Source organism: Globicephala melas, chromosome X, assembly GCF_963455315.2.
Source record: "Globicephala melas chromosome X, mGloMel1.2, whole genome shotgun sequence".
In the NCBI taxonomy this organism is placed as follows: domain Eukaryota; kingdom Metazoa; phylum Chordata; class Mammalia; order Artiodactyla; family Delphinidae; genus Globicephala; species Globicephala melas.
Genome location: NC_083335.1, coordinates 90,718,091 through 90,734,085, shown reverse-complemented (window position 1 = coordinate 90,734,085; position 15,995 = coordinate 90,718,091). Strand labels below are relative to the sequence as shown.

The 15,995-nt window shown below is 38.1% G+C and overlaps 1 protein-coding gene across 13 annotated transcripts in view; it reads right to left on the bottom strand.

Annotated features, from left to right (window-relative positions):
• Positions 1-15,995, bottom strand: part of CASK (calcium/calmodulin dependent serine protein kinase) — a 391,035-nt gene that overhangs the window by 69,321 nt on the left and 305,719 nt on the right. For all 13 annotated transcript variants that reach the window (XM_030834960.2, XM_060292132.2, XM_060292133.1 and 10 more), the window contains 2 exons: positions 3,097-3,174; positions 295-375 (listed from right to left, as the gene is read on the bottom strand). In XM_030834960.2, coding sequence (XP_030690820.1) covers positions 295-375; positions 3,097-3,174 — 159 coding nt within the window. The remainder of the gene's footprint in view (positions 1-294; positions 376-3,096; positions 3,175-15,995) is intronic.

Below are 15,995 nucleotides of genomic sequence, written 5' to 3'. Positions count from 1 at the left end.
GTTCCCATATGTCTTCCCTCTTGCGTCTCCCTCCCTTCCACCCTCCCTATCATCTACTTAATTCTTATTCCAACTCCATGAGGCTGGCAAACAGCATCTTTACAACTATGACACAAAGTAAACAACAACAAAAAGTTTTAGTGCATCTGGTATTATCTGGCATTGTAATCTTAACCATCTGATATTATACGGCTAAAAGCACATTTGATGAAGATAGCTGTATTTCATAAGGATTAGTAAAAACTTCTTTTGAAAGTGAGGTTTTATTTCTATGGAAGTTTAATTGTTACTTACCATGAAATGAGGTTGTGTTAAAATACGCTTTAGTTCCTTTGCATCGTTATTCTCAGGGTAACATGAAATTTCTTCCAATACCTAAAAAATAAGCAAGATATTCAATAGTATAATGAGGATGCTAGATTTAGAAAATATAGAATTCTTTTAAATTAAAAATTATGAATGGATTTGTATGGCAGGCAAAATAATTATTTTGGGAAAAAATTCATCATTTTATTCAAAGGTTATTAATATATAAAACAGCTACATTTGTGGTAATAAAAAATAAAACAAATTGCTGTAATAGTCTCTGCCTTCATTACCCAACTATAACTCAAAAGATTATTGAAAAATACAAAACAAAATGACAAGTCTGTAGTACATATTTATTACAGGTATAAGTAACTTAATTAAACTTAATGGGAAAATAATCTCTGCAAATCTTTTTCCAAACTCACCATCAAGATGAATCTGTAATAAAAGTTGGTAACAGCTTTCTTTCATATTAACAAGACTGTCAATTCCTTTCAGAAAGATTAAAATGACAAAGGCTCAAATAAAAACAATTTAAAGAAGAGAAAACACTTGAGTACTTTTCCTTGTAGCCTGAGAGAATCAATGTGATTCTCCACACTCATCTCCTCACATTCACCACATCTCGGCAATGGTTCCTAGAATTAATTGCCAGGGAACCCAAGAGAATAATTTAAAAATAAGACACACAATCAAAAACTTTTCTCTTTTCACTCACATTTTCTTCACGAATTAGTTGTTAACATTTTCTCTATATAGGTTTAAACGGTTGTTTTCAAATGAAATTGTTCTTCAAAAGTTATCCCTTACCACTAGGATGGAGTTTACCCATTTAAAATTTGATTATGTGACATGAGCCCAGGGGAAGGCTTCTGTTCCTTTTCAGAGTAAACATACTACTACAGTTCCAAGTGTACATAGTTGGACTCAGAGTGGTTATACACACTGCTCTCAATCCTAAAAATTGAGCCAATCGAGGATTGCTTCAGCAGGATTGGATGTCAGGGGTACGCAAGTCATGTACCGAGTAGGAATCTCTTGACTTGCCTTTGAGAATCTTAATTCTGGCCAGGAAGGAATGTTTTGAGGTCACTTAGCCTAAGGCTTAGATCTCAGCCAGTGCTACTCAACCACCTCCTCAGAGAAGAACAAACAAACAAACAAAAACTATAAGGTTTCCTTCTTATCTAAATGTACTCCTGTAAAACAACTATACCCCAATTAGAAAAATGTACTCTTAACAAGTGCTGGTTATGCTGTTAATTCATATTGTTTAATGATGATAAGCCAATTCTCCTTTGGTGTATTTTCTGCTTTGAGTTTCTAAACCAGTGAAACAAAAGATGAAACAATATACTCTCTCTGGTCCCCTGCTACTCTCACAGCCTATGATTTTAAACACTGAGGTGTGGTCTCTAATGCAGACAGAACCTCTCCTGACTGCTGCCCTGACCAGGTGGGCAGGCCTAGCGGCTTCCACAACCTTGGACTTGGTTCTCAGTGAATATATATTTTCCAGTACAGGTCTTGTGTTTAAAATCTGATAGGGAAGGAATTATGTCTTTCATATTCTTTCACTTAGTAATTTTACTTTATAAAATATTTTTCTGGGCTTCGCTGGTGGCTCAGTGGTTAAGAATCCATCTGCCAATGCAGGGAACACAGGTTCGAGCCCTGGGCCAGGAAGACACCACATGCCGTGAAGCAACTAAGCTCGTGCGCTACAACTACTGAGCCTGCACTCTAGAGCCTGCGAGCCACAACTACTGAAGCCTGCGAGCCACAACTACTGAAGCCCACAAGCCACAACTACTGAAGCTCATCTGCCTACAGCCCATGCTCCGCAACAAGAGAAGCCACTGCAATGAGAAGCCCGCGCACTGCAACGAAGAGTAGCCCCCGCTCACCGCAACTAGAGAAAGCCCGCACAGCAACGAAGACCCAACACAGCCAAAAATAAATAAATGAATAAATAAATAAATAAATAAAAATAAAATATCTTTTCAAAGGAAAATATTTATTTGTATAAAGACTTTTATGATATCAAAAAGTGATTAAAAAAACCCACTAGGTATCTAACAGTGGAGGCATTTATAATTCATTATAATTTAGTAACAGCAGAGAAAAATTATGCCATCATGAGAACTTATTTACGAAGACCTAGCAGAAACATGGAAAAATGCTTATTATATTAGGTTAGGTTAAAAGAAAGATATATTTTGATTGTAACACATAAAAATTTATATGTAAATGGATAGTGATTAGAAAAGGATATGCAAAAATGAAAATTACTGTGTTAGGGTGATGGGATTATAGATGACTTTTTACTTTCCAAACTTTCTGCAGTGTGATGTTTCTATAATAAAAAAGTTAAAATTTTGTGAAAGATGTACACTAACCAGTAATTTATAAAAATGACTTCTCTCTGAACTTAGTTGTTATAAACATTCAATTAACTTTCAAAAATTACCACCTTAAAAAAGCAACTCAAACTTTCATAGCATGTCGATTTCCACCAAGAGTGGTAAAATAACTTTTTCTTTTTTTTAAAAAAGAGAAGTAAAATTGTTCAAGTTTACATACCAGAACTAGAAATCTAGGCAATGTTGCTGCCGAGATTTTTTTTTCTTTTCTGTATGTAAATGCTCAGTGATAAACTTAGAAATACTAAATCTGAGTATAATGGTCTAACTGTGACTTCAGGGAAGCTGCCTCTTACTGTGCAGCAGAAACGTTTTCATACCAAATATGACACCCAAATACATTGACAAAATATATATCGCTTACCTCTTTGGCTCTCTGTACTGCATCACTCGGAGGATTCCTGATTTGCGGTGAAGATTTTGTGTTAATTTTGTCATATAGCTAAAAGCAAAGGAGAAAATCCAATCAACATTCATAATTCTTTGATAAATTCAGAGCTTCATATTTATTATTTCACTAAACAATATTTTCCCCTTAAAGAGGCAGGCTGATGATTTTAGTGGGATCTTCTTGTTAATGTCTTATTCATTCAAATGAAACTTGTTGGGATGAGTGCTATGCGTATCTTTTTAAAAATCATCAATATTTCAGTAATCACAGAATTTTTTCCCTCTGATAGAAGCAACATTTAATAAGATGAATACAGAGTAAAATGAAAGAATGCTTTCTGGCCAAGACACATCTGAAGGAATTATCACAGCAATCTAAATCTTGGGAGAGGGTAAACCCAATTCCTTCTAGGAAGGAATGCTCTCACGAAAGGTTTATACTTGTTTTACTAGGGCTGTTCATTAATAGTATCAGTGCTGGCATCCTTCAGCAAGAAATCAAGGACATAAACCTTTTTCCTTTTTAATTTGTAAATTCACAGAGTATGAGAAGCTGAAAAGAGTCTATACTTTAAAAACTCCGCAAATCTAAATGATCCAAAATTTAACTTTCTGAAGAAAATTCTTTAGAGAAAAATCTCTGTAGTGTAGAAGTGCAATTAAAGTATTAATTTCTACTTCAGACAAAACATTCTCATTCAGCAGTCTGCTTTGAAAAGTGAAAAGTTTAAAATGGTCTTGGCTAGCCAGCCACTTCTATTTCCTAACTTCTCTAAAATAGGTGGGGGGTTTTGGGGGTTGGTTTTGGTTCTGTTCTTTTTTCCTTCCCTACTATGCACAGCAGTGCTAGTGGAGAGGTCACATACCATAATATCCTTCAGATTACAGTTACACTTGTTTATACTGATGCAGAATAAAGCTTTACGACTTGTAAATGTTTGGGCCACACCATACATAAAAATTCCTAGTGATTAATAGGCAGACAAATAAATAAATAAAGCCTAATGATAGCAATGTGAAGATAGAGCAGTGACCATTTTAAAATGGCGGCATTAAGAAAGTACTACTAAATTAGAGGTTAAATAAATAGTATAAGTAGGCTAGTAAAATTCGCTCTATTTAAAATATTATATTAACACTTAGGGAACTAGTGATATGTGGCTTGTTTATAAAAGTTTGCTCGAATCCCTGTAGAATACACATGGGCAGTCTCCATCCTCTGAATGACTTCCATCTCTAAAGATTGTAAATTTTGACATTTGGAACCACCGAATATATTTTTCCATAGAAATAATGGTATATGCAGTGTAGGTTCCCAGACTAGTCTATAGAGATAAATGAAATACTGTACACATGCAATAAAAAGTAGGAGGGGGAAAAACCCAACCCCCCAAAAGTAAGGAATCATAAGTTAAAAAAACACAATTAAAATACCTAACACTTAAAAAATAGATATAGCCATCACCTGACATGTCATAATATTAATAATCAAACAAAATAAAAAACCTACATGGATAATTAAAAAGATTTTTAAAACTCTGAAATGCTGTTTGGGAAAAAGAAAGCAAATTTAATTTGAGGCTTTACAAGTTGACGGCACTATCATTTATAATGTCTTTATAATGCCTAATTTCACCACAAAAAGTTTTGCCTTTTTCTTGAACAAGGACTATTACTAATGCTACTTTCAAAATTTTCAACCATGATTAGCATTAGCTTCTATTTAAACATTTAATAAATGCACATTAGTTTTAACTCACAAAGCAACAAAAATTCCAAGCTCCCAGAATTGCTCTCACTCTATTACTAGAGACCTTTTATTTTTGGCTTGGTCTTATGATGCCAAGTACGGTTCCCTAGGTCTTATATCAGTGTGGTTTCTTGAGGACTTGTAGCAGAATCAGCTGGAGTAGTTACTTAAATGTACAGATTTCTGGGCCCCACTGCAGATCTACTGAATCAGAATTTGAAATGGGGATCCAGAAATCTGTGCTTTAATAAACTCCTTAGATATTTGTAAATCTTATGCCCAGTACCAACTTTTGAGAATAGTTGTAGTAGTACAAATACTAACAACAATGATAATTGTTACTTTTATTGAGCACTTAGTGGATGCTAGTTACTAGTCAGAGTTCTTAATATATATTCCCTCATTTAACCTCAGACAACCTTGTAATGTTGATATCCCTACTACTCCCACTTTACAGATGAGGAAACTAAGGCAGGGAGTAGCAAAGTGAGAACTAACGTTCTAGCTTTACAACAACTTCACAGGTGGCATGCAGATAAGGCCCTGATCCAAGGAAAGTGCTCAGACCAAATTTCCCTCTGCTCCTTTGGTTTTGCCCGATCCAACTAATCACACATTCACCCAAAGTTCAGTGGAACTAGTGGTGGGATGAGGGGGAGGTGAGATGCTTAATATGAAAGGCAGATACAGTAGGAAGGAATTAAATGAAGGGACCTTCTACTTGAGGTGGGGACACTGGGCTCTGCCCCTCCAACTCCTAGGAAAGTGCAGGACTGGAGCGGTCAAGGCAGGCATTGGATGGAGTGGATGGTGTCCATGTGGTTAAGAATAGATGGTGAATTTCAACTGCCTGCTCATTAACCAAAAGAGTAATTAAGAACTGAGGCAGGAAGGGACAGGGAAGGGGCTTACTTTCACCATCAGTGGGAAGAAGTGACCCCTTGTTGACCCATATATCCATCTAATATTTACTGAGGTCCTACCATGTACTAGGCAGTGGGTTCTATTCACTGGGGTTATGGAGAGGAAAAAGATGATAGTTGCTATGCTCAAAGAAGTCACAAATTCCAAAGACATGTATAACCAAAGGCCCAGGAACATATGCCAGCTTGATCCCCCTGAGGACCTGAGAGTACTTTGGTCCCCAGCAATATCAACTAGGAAATATCTCAGTGAGCAGTCCCAAGTTGGGGACTATCTGGATGTGTATGCATGACATGCCAACCTTCATTCCCCTGCCCCCTATTTCTGTGACTCTATCTTTGCCTTAGGGATTCAAAATATTTTAGGGATACCCATAACAAATACAAACTGTTTGAGAGATATGGCAAAGTATGTAAATAAAAAGTCATCAACAGAGGAAATTTTGAATGCAATGTAACGTTTAATTGTTTTAAAACAGTCGTCAGGAGTATGCAGCTTTTCAACTTCTCATTCTTATGGGTCATCTTCATATTCTATGCTGCCTAGGAGATGCTATTCAGGACTCAAAGTTCAAATTCAGGTGGAGTTTTCCCAAGGTCTGGAGGCAAGTGAGAGGTGGTTGAGTTTTGAGAACAAAGGAAGGCTGCAGTTTCTCCTCCTTTACCACCGCTTATTGCCCGTCCCCCTTCTATCATATACAAAGAATTATTAGAATGATGTGACTTTGGGACTTGGCCTGCTGTCTTGGACTTTCAGCTAAAGCCCAGAGCTAAGGCCAATAGGAAGTAAGTGGTCTGCTAGGAAGCTGCCAGACCATCCTTCCAGGGCTTGCTGAAAGGTAGCTAAAATGGTCCTTCCATGCTCACCCTAGCACCCCATTCTGCCTATAGTGACAGATGCTTGGAATCTGTAGAAGCTAAAGGACTGAGGCAAGGAAGCATTTGATTTTCCCCTCTCCTTCCTGTTGGGGAGGAAAGGAAAGGGAGTTGCTTCTTCCCTCATGCAAAGTGAAGGATGGTAGATGCTCCAAAAGACCCATGTACACAAAGCAGAGGTGCCAGCAAGGAGAGCTCACTGTCTCATGCTCTGCAGGGATGCTTGCTGAGTTGCAGCAATTTACAAGGTCCATCTTGGTGCACCCAGAAGAGCGCTGTGTGAGAGTCTTCGGAGTGGCTTGACATGTGGCATTTGGGGTCTCAAGTGAAAAGAGCCTCTTTCCTGGTTGATGGCAGGGTGGGAGGCCAACAGCAGGGCAGCCCACACTTGGAGTGTATTTTATGGCAAGACTGTGTGTTTCCCATGAGTCAAGGAGCTGCCTCAGAATGTAACCTGGCTGGAGCCATCTTGGCGGAACCCTGACCAAGAGGGTTGTCTGCACAGAGCAAGGGGACCCAGGAGTGGCCGTGGGGTCACAGCTGAAGGCAGGAGCTGAGAGTGCTGCTGAGGCCAGCTGCAGAGTACATGATGATGCAGCAGCAACCCAGGACAGAGACAACATCTGGATACCTGCCACACCCCGGGCATTAACAGCACTGGGCACTGGCTGCCTGAGGGACACGAGTACAGAACATGCTGTTTAAGTGGTTCTTTCTCTTTTCCATGATCAGACTCTTGAGTCCTTTGACATTCAGTAACGGCACGTAGCATGAGGCTGAGTACATAGTAGATGTTTAATAAATGTTTCTTAAAAAAAAATGAGTATTTAAATGGTGCACAGGAACTGTAAATAGATATATTTTTTAAAAATCAGAGTAATATAAAAATAAACAGAGTAGGAATACTTATTTTACCTTGTTTCTTTAGGAACCAGGTTTCACAGTATCTTCTGTCCTGCTTGCACAGTTAAAAACTTTCCCTCAAAATTAATAAATACAGTTTGACCACATTTAATTCTTTTTTCCCCTATGTTTCAAGTCTGACTTCAAAAAATTTTCAAGGTAAAAGAGATCTTAGATATCAACATGATTCAATTCCTCCACTGTAAGAAGGAGAGAGCTGATGACCAGTGACATGAAGGGATGCACTCGGGGTCCTGCAGCCAGAGTAGGAGGGACTAGACTGGCTTCCTGATACGTGCTGTCCTTTCTCTCATACCAGAGTACCTTGGCTTGTATTAGAATTCAGTAACATGGTCTCATGCCAGGGATACACCTTCAGCAAATATTCGGGAAAAGAACTGTAGAAAATGCCATTTATAGGCTGTAGGGAAAAAAACTAACTAAATGTGATTTAAAAAAAAATAAATGAATTTATTTATTTTTGGCTGCGTTGGGCCTCCATTGCTATGCATGGGCTTTTCTCTAGTTGTGGCGAGCAGGGGCTACTCCGTTGCGGTGTGCGGGCTTCTCACTGCAGTGGCTTCTCTGGTTGCGGAGCATGGGCTCTAGGCACGCGGGCTGCAGTAGCTGTGGCTCGTGGGCTCAGTGATTGTGGCTCGTGGGCTCTAGAGTGCAGGCTCAGTAGTTGTGGCACGTGGGCTTAGTTGCTCCGTGGCATGTGGGATCTTCCCGGACCAGGGCTCGAACCCGTGTCCCCTGCATTGGCAGGCAGATTCTAAACCACTGTGCCACCAGGGAAGTCCTTAAATGTGATTTGAAAGACATTAGGCAATCAACTACAAGCCTTGCCCTATTAAAGAATGTTAGAATCCTAATCCTTGCCTGGCTAGATGATAAACATTTCAGGCTTTGTGGGCCATATGGACTCTGTCACAGCCACTCAACCTTGCTATGTATGTGAAGGCAGCCATTAATAGTCCATAAATGAATGGGCATGGCTGGGTTCCAATAAAACTTTATTTACAAAAGCAAGTAGCTGGCTGGATTTGACCTGACAGCTGTAGTTGCCAACACTTGCTCTAGAAGCTCAAATTCAAGGCGAACTGAAATGACAAAATATATTTCCGCTTGTTGTTTGCTTTCCTGCCATCTGAAGATTTCAAGTGTATTTGTAAAGCTGAGGTGTAGAGGGTGAGGTAGAGGGAGGGAAGACTGTTAATAAATCATTCCTGGAGAGAAAACAAGAATGACTGTATTACTGTTTGTTTTCTCTTTCTAATGAAATTATAGTTACCCAAGTTCAGCACTTTTTATTAAAACACACACACACACACACACACACACACACACACACAGAGCCCAAGGCAAAACGAGGAAATGTGAACAGCTGCAAGGGGAACAGACTCTTTCACGCTGTCTCACTCACAGACAGGCCTGCTCACTGCCAGTCTCTGGCGCTGGGTCAGATATGACTCCACACGGCTACATGGACATGCTTAATCTTTCTGTCTTAAGGAGTAGAAAAGCACAGTTCTGTTAAAAGGCCACATTCTATATTTGGGATGGGTTGTTTTAAATAAAGCAGAATAAAGTTGGTGGTAATATTAAACTGAACTCTCCTGAGATTGTACTTTTAAACATAAGTTAACAAGTTAATGTCATTTTTTATTTACATTCAAAACACTAAATCAAGTTTCTTTTTTTTTTTTTTACCATACTCCATCGTACCTCACTTTCTTCTGATTTTTATCCTCAAATAGAAATCTTTGTTTTGCTCATAGTTTATATGCAGCACTTAGCAATATCAACATTTAAAACGGAGTAGTTGGTGGAGAACCTATAAAATTACTATCACTGGGTTATGTGTCCCACTAACTTCCTAGCACAGAGAAAACCAAATCTAAGGACCAGAATGTACTTAGTTGAGAAAGATTATAACTTTTGCAACTAGGCTACAGACATGAGCCAAATAATGAATGGGTTTGTACAGTTGCTGGGAACACAGAAGTATATTAACAACCATCATCTTACCACCTAAATCAAAGATACCAAAGAAGCTCCCTGCTGGAAAAGAATTAAAGTTTTCAAGAGTCAAATATTTAGCTGCGGGCTTCCATTGGTGGCGCAGAGTCTGCCTGCCGATGCAGGGGACGCGGGTTCGTGCCCCGGTCCAGGAAGATCCCACGTGCCGCGGGGCGGCGGGGCCCGTGAGCCATGGCCGCTGGGCCTGCGCGTCCGGAGCCTGTGCTCCGCAATGGGAGAGACCACAACGGTGAGAGGCCCGCGTACCGCAAAAAAAAATATATATATATATATATATTTACTGCTAGAGAGACTGTTTAAACTCTATCTAAAATAAGTTGATGGATTCTGGGAGTTTTGTGACATTTGTAATGTTAGGTGCTCATTACATAAAAATTTAGCTGCAAAGTATGTAATGAAATGTGTCTGTGATCCTAGTAAAAGATAATAACAGTGTTCACAAGTTTATATTGCACAACAATAATGGGAATTGAAATGACTTGCTCTGGAAACATAGACTATCGTATTAAGAATTTCCTTACAGTTGCTGTGAAGAAGCTGGGTGATTAGGAACAAAGTTCCAGTATCACATCTTTTCAGTGAACCCAGCAGATCAGCTATTGATGTCCAACAGTATTTTAAAAAATACATTTGAAATCTGGAAAAATGTTAGGGAAAGGTGATTTAATACTAAAATATAAGGAACTGATATTCAACTACTGCACTGGAGCCAGTTTTCTGAAGCCACAGATCAGAGAAAATCTTTTGAGATCTAAAAATCTATCTTTCCTGCTCAAGCTTATATATAAACTTACTGTCTTTAGGGTAAAAATATAGAAATGCCCTTTCAACAATCTTTAGTGTCATTAAACATGACATAGTCACAAAATGAAAAGACAACCTACTGAATGGGATAAAATATTTGCAAATGATATGACTGATAAGGGGCTAATATCCAACATTTATAAATAGCTCACACAATTCAACAGCAAAAGCAAGCAAACAAACAAACAAAAACACAACTCAATTAAAAAATGGGCAGAAGAACTGAATAGACATTTCATTTTTCCAAAGAGGGAATGCAGACGACCAACGGCACACGAAAAGATACTCAGAATCACTAATCATCAGGGAAATGCAAATAAGAACCACAATGAGGTATCACCTCACACCTGTCAGAATGGCTGTCATCAAAAAGATAAGAAATAACAAGTGTTGGCGAGGATGTGGAGAAAAGGGAACCCTCATATACCGTTGGTGGGGATGTAAATTGGTGCAGCCACTGTGGAAAACAGTATGGAGGTTTCTCAAAAGACTAAAAATAACAACTACCATATGACATGACCCAACAATTCCATTCCTGGGTATATATCTAAAAGAAACAAAAACACTCATTGGAAAAGCTACATGCACCCCAATATTCATAGCAGCAACATGGATGGAAATGGAGGGCATTATGCTAAGTGAAATAAGTCAGAGAAAGACAAATACTGTATGATATCACTTATAGGTGGAATCTAAAAAATAAAACAGGGGCTTCCCAGGTGGCGCAGTGGTTATGAATCCACCTGCAAATGCAGGGGACACGGGTTCAAGCCCTGGTCTGGGAAGATCCCACATGATGCGGAGCAACTAAGCCCGTGTGCCACAACTACTGAGCCTGCGCTCTAGAGCCCGTGCTCCGCAACGAGAGAAGCCACAGCAGTGAGAAGTCCACGCACCGCAATGAAAAGTAGACCCCACTCGCCGCAACTAGAGAAAGCCCGCAGGCAGCAACAAAGACCCGACGCAGCCAAACATAAATAAATAAATAAATAAATAAATAAAAATAAAATAAAAAGTAAAACAAACTAGTGAATATAACAAAAAAGAAATAGACACACAGAGATAGAGGAGAAACTGGTGATTACCAGTGGGGAGAGGGAAGGGGGAGAGGGGCAATATAGGGGAAGATGATTAAGAGGTACAAATAAGCTATAAGGACATATTGTACAACACAGGGAATATAGGCAGTACTTTATAATAACTATGGAGTATAACCTTTAAGAATTGTGAATCACTAATTGTATACCTATAACATATAATATTATATGGCAACTATACTTCAATTAAAAAAAATGACATACTCCAAACTTGGAAAAGAGCAGTATATTTAACAGTGGTTTAAAGACTGTGTGATGGGAAACATTAAGTGTGAAAAAAACACACTACAAAATTTAAAATGGCATTTTTAAATATTTAAGGAACTATAATTAAACTTTGAGAAGAACTTATATAACCTGTCCAATCTTACAAATCTAAGAACTATTATGCACCACTGGGATATTATGATTTAGAAAAAGAAATTAAATCACCTAGGGCATCATTCTCTTACAGGATAAAAAATGCCTATTCTATCAGCGCTAAAAATTGTTTTGCCTAAAAATTTATATTCTGTAAAATTTCTAAAAATCAATTCAATTAAAATAATTGAAGAAAGCACTCAAACATTAGTCACGCAGATGACTCTCCATCTGAATGGAGATAATGTACTCCATTCATTTGAAGAGTGTACTTTCATTATTTGTACATTATCCTTTACAATTTGTACTATGTGCTAACTTTCCCTCTAAAAGTTCAGAAAACATGGAAATAGCTAAATTTTATAAATCTTAAACTAAATTTGTTTCTCACCTAAAAAAGAAGTATATCAAATTCACAAATCTAGTGATGATAATAAAGTAGCAGGAGTCTCAACTTGGAATTTAGATTTTTCCTGGAGAAAGGTTCAGGGCTGCTACCAATACTATGGCCCAGTTCATACTGGGTAACGCGAGTTAGAAATGGATATCCGATGGACTGTATACTGTAATTAGTGGCCAATAAGAATGTTTCTGGAAGCCGTTCGGTTAGACGTCCCAGGAAAGCGTTAACCTAAGAGTATAGCAGTGAAATGCTAGCTTAGATCAAGTTTTAGAAAATCATGATGGGGTATATATCCTTTCAAGTCTTAAGAAGGGGCTCAGCTGGCCTAGTAATATACTACTCTACCTAAATCCATTACGAAAGTTTTCTTCTGACGGCAAATAGGAAATTAAAAATCAGTATATCTGGGCCATTTTAAGATTTCCTGAAAGGGTTGCAAAATATGTTGGATCTTGACAGCAAAAGTAACCCTAAGGAGGCCCTTGTTTGGTTTAGGTTTTACTTCTCTGTGTACAGAGCTGCTTTTGTTTCAATCCCATTAGAACATAGCTCTTACAGGGATTTATTTTTGAATCCAAGAAATTAAGACCTGCTTGACCTCCCAGTTCAATCTAAGAAGACTGTCGGTGGCCTAACAACATAGGCCACTGTGCTGGATTTCTGGTCAGTTGGCAGCTCTTTCTGAGAAACTTAAACACTGGCCTCAGATGACCTGGCTTGACTGTTCTCTAGGCCTTTTTCAGTTGGCAAATAACTCTAAAATGAAGCCTTGTAAGAAACAAATCATAATGCCTATTCTTGAGCAAGCAAAAGAAAGCATGAGGAAAAACAACCAGTTAGATGATACAGGCAGGCTTTATTTTGCTTTAAATTAAATCTTATGAAATAGGGCACATTTGAATACTAGATCTAAGAGTTTTCCCAAGTGTGAGAAATTTCATTGTGATATAAATTTCTTTTCCATTTAAAAAAAACCACTAAAAATTTTAAAAAGTGTTAAAACCTCATTTCCTAAGGTGATCTTCTGAAGCATCTACATTAATAGTTAAATAATATTTACAGTAAATGAATATCCTATTATTAATTTGCCACTTTAAAAGAAAACATTTACATTAGGTGTGTCATATGATATGCAGTTACTGAGGCAATTCAATAAGTTTTGACTTAGGGTATGAATTATTTTGTATAAACAAACAGCAAGCATTTGTACAAGTAGCTGTAGCAACTACAAGCATCTGTACAAGTAGCAAAAATGAATTTCTGTTGTGGAAAGTTAAAAGAGAACAAAAGACAGTTTGGCAGAAGTGGTTTTATGAAATAATGTTTGAAGGACCACAAAGAGAAGAAAGCAACTATGTTCTTGGATGTGAATGCTGCAAGCCAACCCCATCGAACATTCTTCAACTGAGCATATCACATTCCTTTCTGGGGGGAACCCCCCCTTTCCTTGAGAATAGCATGAAGAAGAATCAGAGCTTGCTGCACTTGGAAGGCTTTTCGAACATTCCTCTGCCTTCCGGTAAAGTTGACTATGGTGCTATAAAAAGAGAAGGGCACTCAGTGGGAAACACTGGTACTGGGAACAAGCTGATTCTTGGTATTTTAGAGGAAACTCCAATCACTGTTTTAAGAAGTAATTCACCTGAACAAATAAGGGAATGAGAGGGACTGCTGTAGTTAATAATAGTTTCAGTGAAAATCACCCATTCCTTTCACAAAGATGTATATCATAGGAGACCAGATAGAGCAACTGCCTGGGGATGAAACTAAGGCTGAATTCCCTACTACTGGATAGTTTTATTTGGAGAATTTGGCTTTTCCTAGTATATAACTGTCTACCATAAAACACTGATATTGGATGAATGGATAAACAAAATGTGGTACATAAATAAGATGGATTATTTTTCAGTCTTTAAAAGGAAGGAAATCCTGATACATACTACAACATGGATGAACCTCTGAGGACATTATGTTAGGTGAAATAAGCTAGTCACAAAAGAACAAATAAGGTATGATCCCACTTATACGAGGAACCTACAGTTGTCAAATTCCTTGAGACAGAAAGTAGAATGGTGGCTGCCAGGGGCTAAGGAGAGGAGGAAATGGTGAGTTGCTGTTTAGTGGGTGCAGTTTCAGTTGGGGAAGCTGAAAAAAGTTCTGGAGATGGATAGTGGTGATGGTAGCACAACAACGTGAATGTACTTAATTCCACCAAATGGTACACTTAAAAATGCTTAAAGTGGTATATTTTATGTTATGTATATTTTACCACAGTAAAGAGACCAAAAAAGTGGAAATTATGTCACATAAAATCTGCCACGAAGGTGTGAATTTGGGGAAGTGACTATGCATTTGAATATAGAAGAAATGAACTAAAAGAATAAACTAAAACATGTTGCTTTGCGAAGATGCCCCCTCCCTTACTGAAAAATACGTACAATTATGTAATTCATAACGTTTTTTTTAAAAAAAAAGACAATTTGGACTTCTTTCACAAGTCACAACCACACATTGGTTAATAAAACAGTTCTTGGGAGAGAAAAACAAATTTAGCATTTTAAAGTCAATGAACTTTAAAATGCTATATTTTAAAGGTAAATTCTTAGCAATAAAGCTAAATGTTGAGATGGGGAAATCAGTGTAATGATGCTGTGAAATCTACTGGGATGATCCCTTCAGTGGGCTTTGGGCACTGCAGAGAGTAGGCAGCTTGGCTTTGCCAGATTGGTGTTAGGACACGGGGACAATGCCAGGAGACACTGGAAACTGCTGTCATAGTGTCATACAAATGATATTTTGGGATGATCCACAGTATACTATAACCCATAGCACATGGAAGGAACTTCCAACAGTGCTTTACCTTAAAATAATGCAAAAAGGGTAAAATAAATTTTTTAAAATAAAAATACATTACTTCTCATTTTTTAACTTTTTTTTTTTTTTTTCCCGATACGCGGGCCTCTCACTGTTGTGGCCTCTCCCATTGCGGAGCACAGGCTCCGGACGCGCAGGCTCAGCGGCCATGGCTCATGGGCCTAGCTGCTCCGCGGCATGTGGGATCTTCCCGGACCGGGGCACGAACCCATGTCCCCTGCATCGGCAGGCAGACTCTCAACCACTGTGCCACCAGGGAAGCCCTCATTTTTTAACTTTTAAAAGCTTTACTGAGTATCATTTATAAACTGTACAGTCTGCACATTGTAAGTGTACAATTTGATGACTTTCAGTAAATTCATAACAGCTGTACAACCATCTCCTCAATCCAGTTTTAGAATATTTTCTTCATCCTCAAGCGTTCTCTTGTGTTGTATCTTAGAACGCTTTGCTTAACCCAAGGTAATGAAGATTTACTCCTTATATTTTCTTCTAGAAATTTTATAGTTTTAAGCTTACAATTTCCATCTTGTGGAAATCTTTGTGTAATGGTGTGAAGTAAGGGTCTAAGTTTATTTCTTTGCATATGGATAACCAATTGTTCCTGCACCACGTTTAAAAAAAGCACTATCCCCTCCCCATTGAATTGCCCTGGCACCTTTGTTGAAAATCAGCTGGCCATGAATGAGGGTTTATTTCTGAATGCTATGATCCTTATGTCTATCCTTACACCAATACCATACTATTTTCATTAATGTAGCTTTATAACAAGCTTTGAAGTCAGTTCTCTAGTTTTGTTCTTTTTACAAAATTGTTTATGGCATTTCCATATAAATTGTA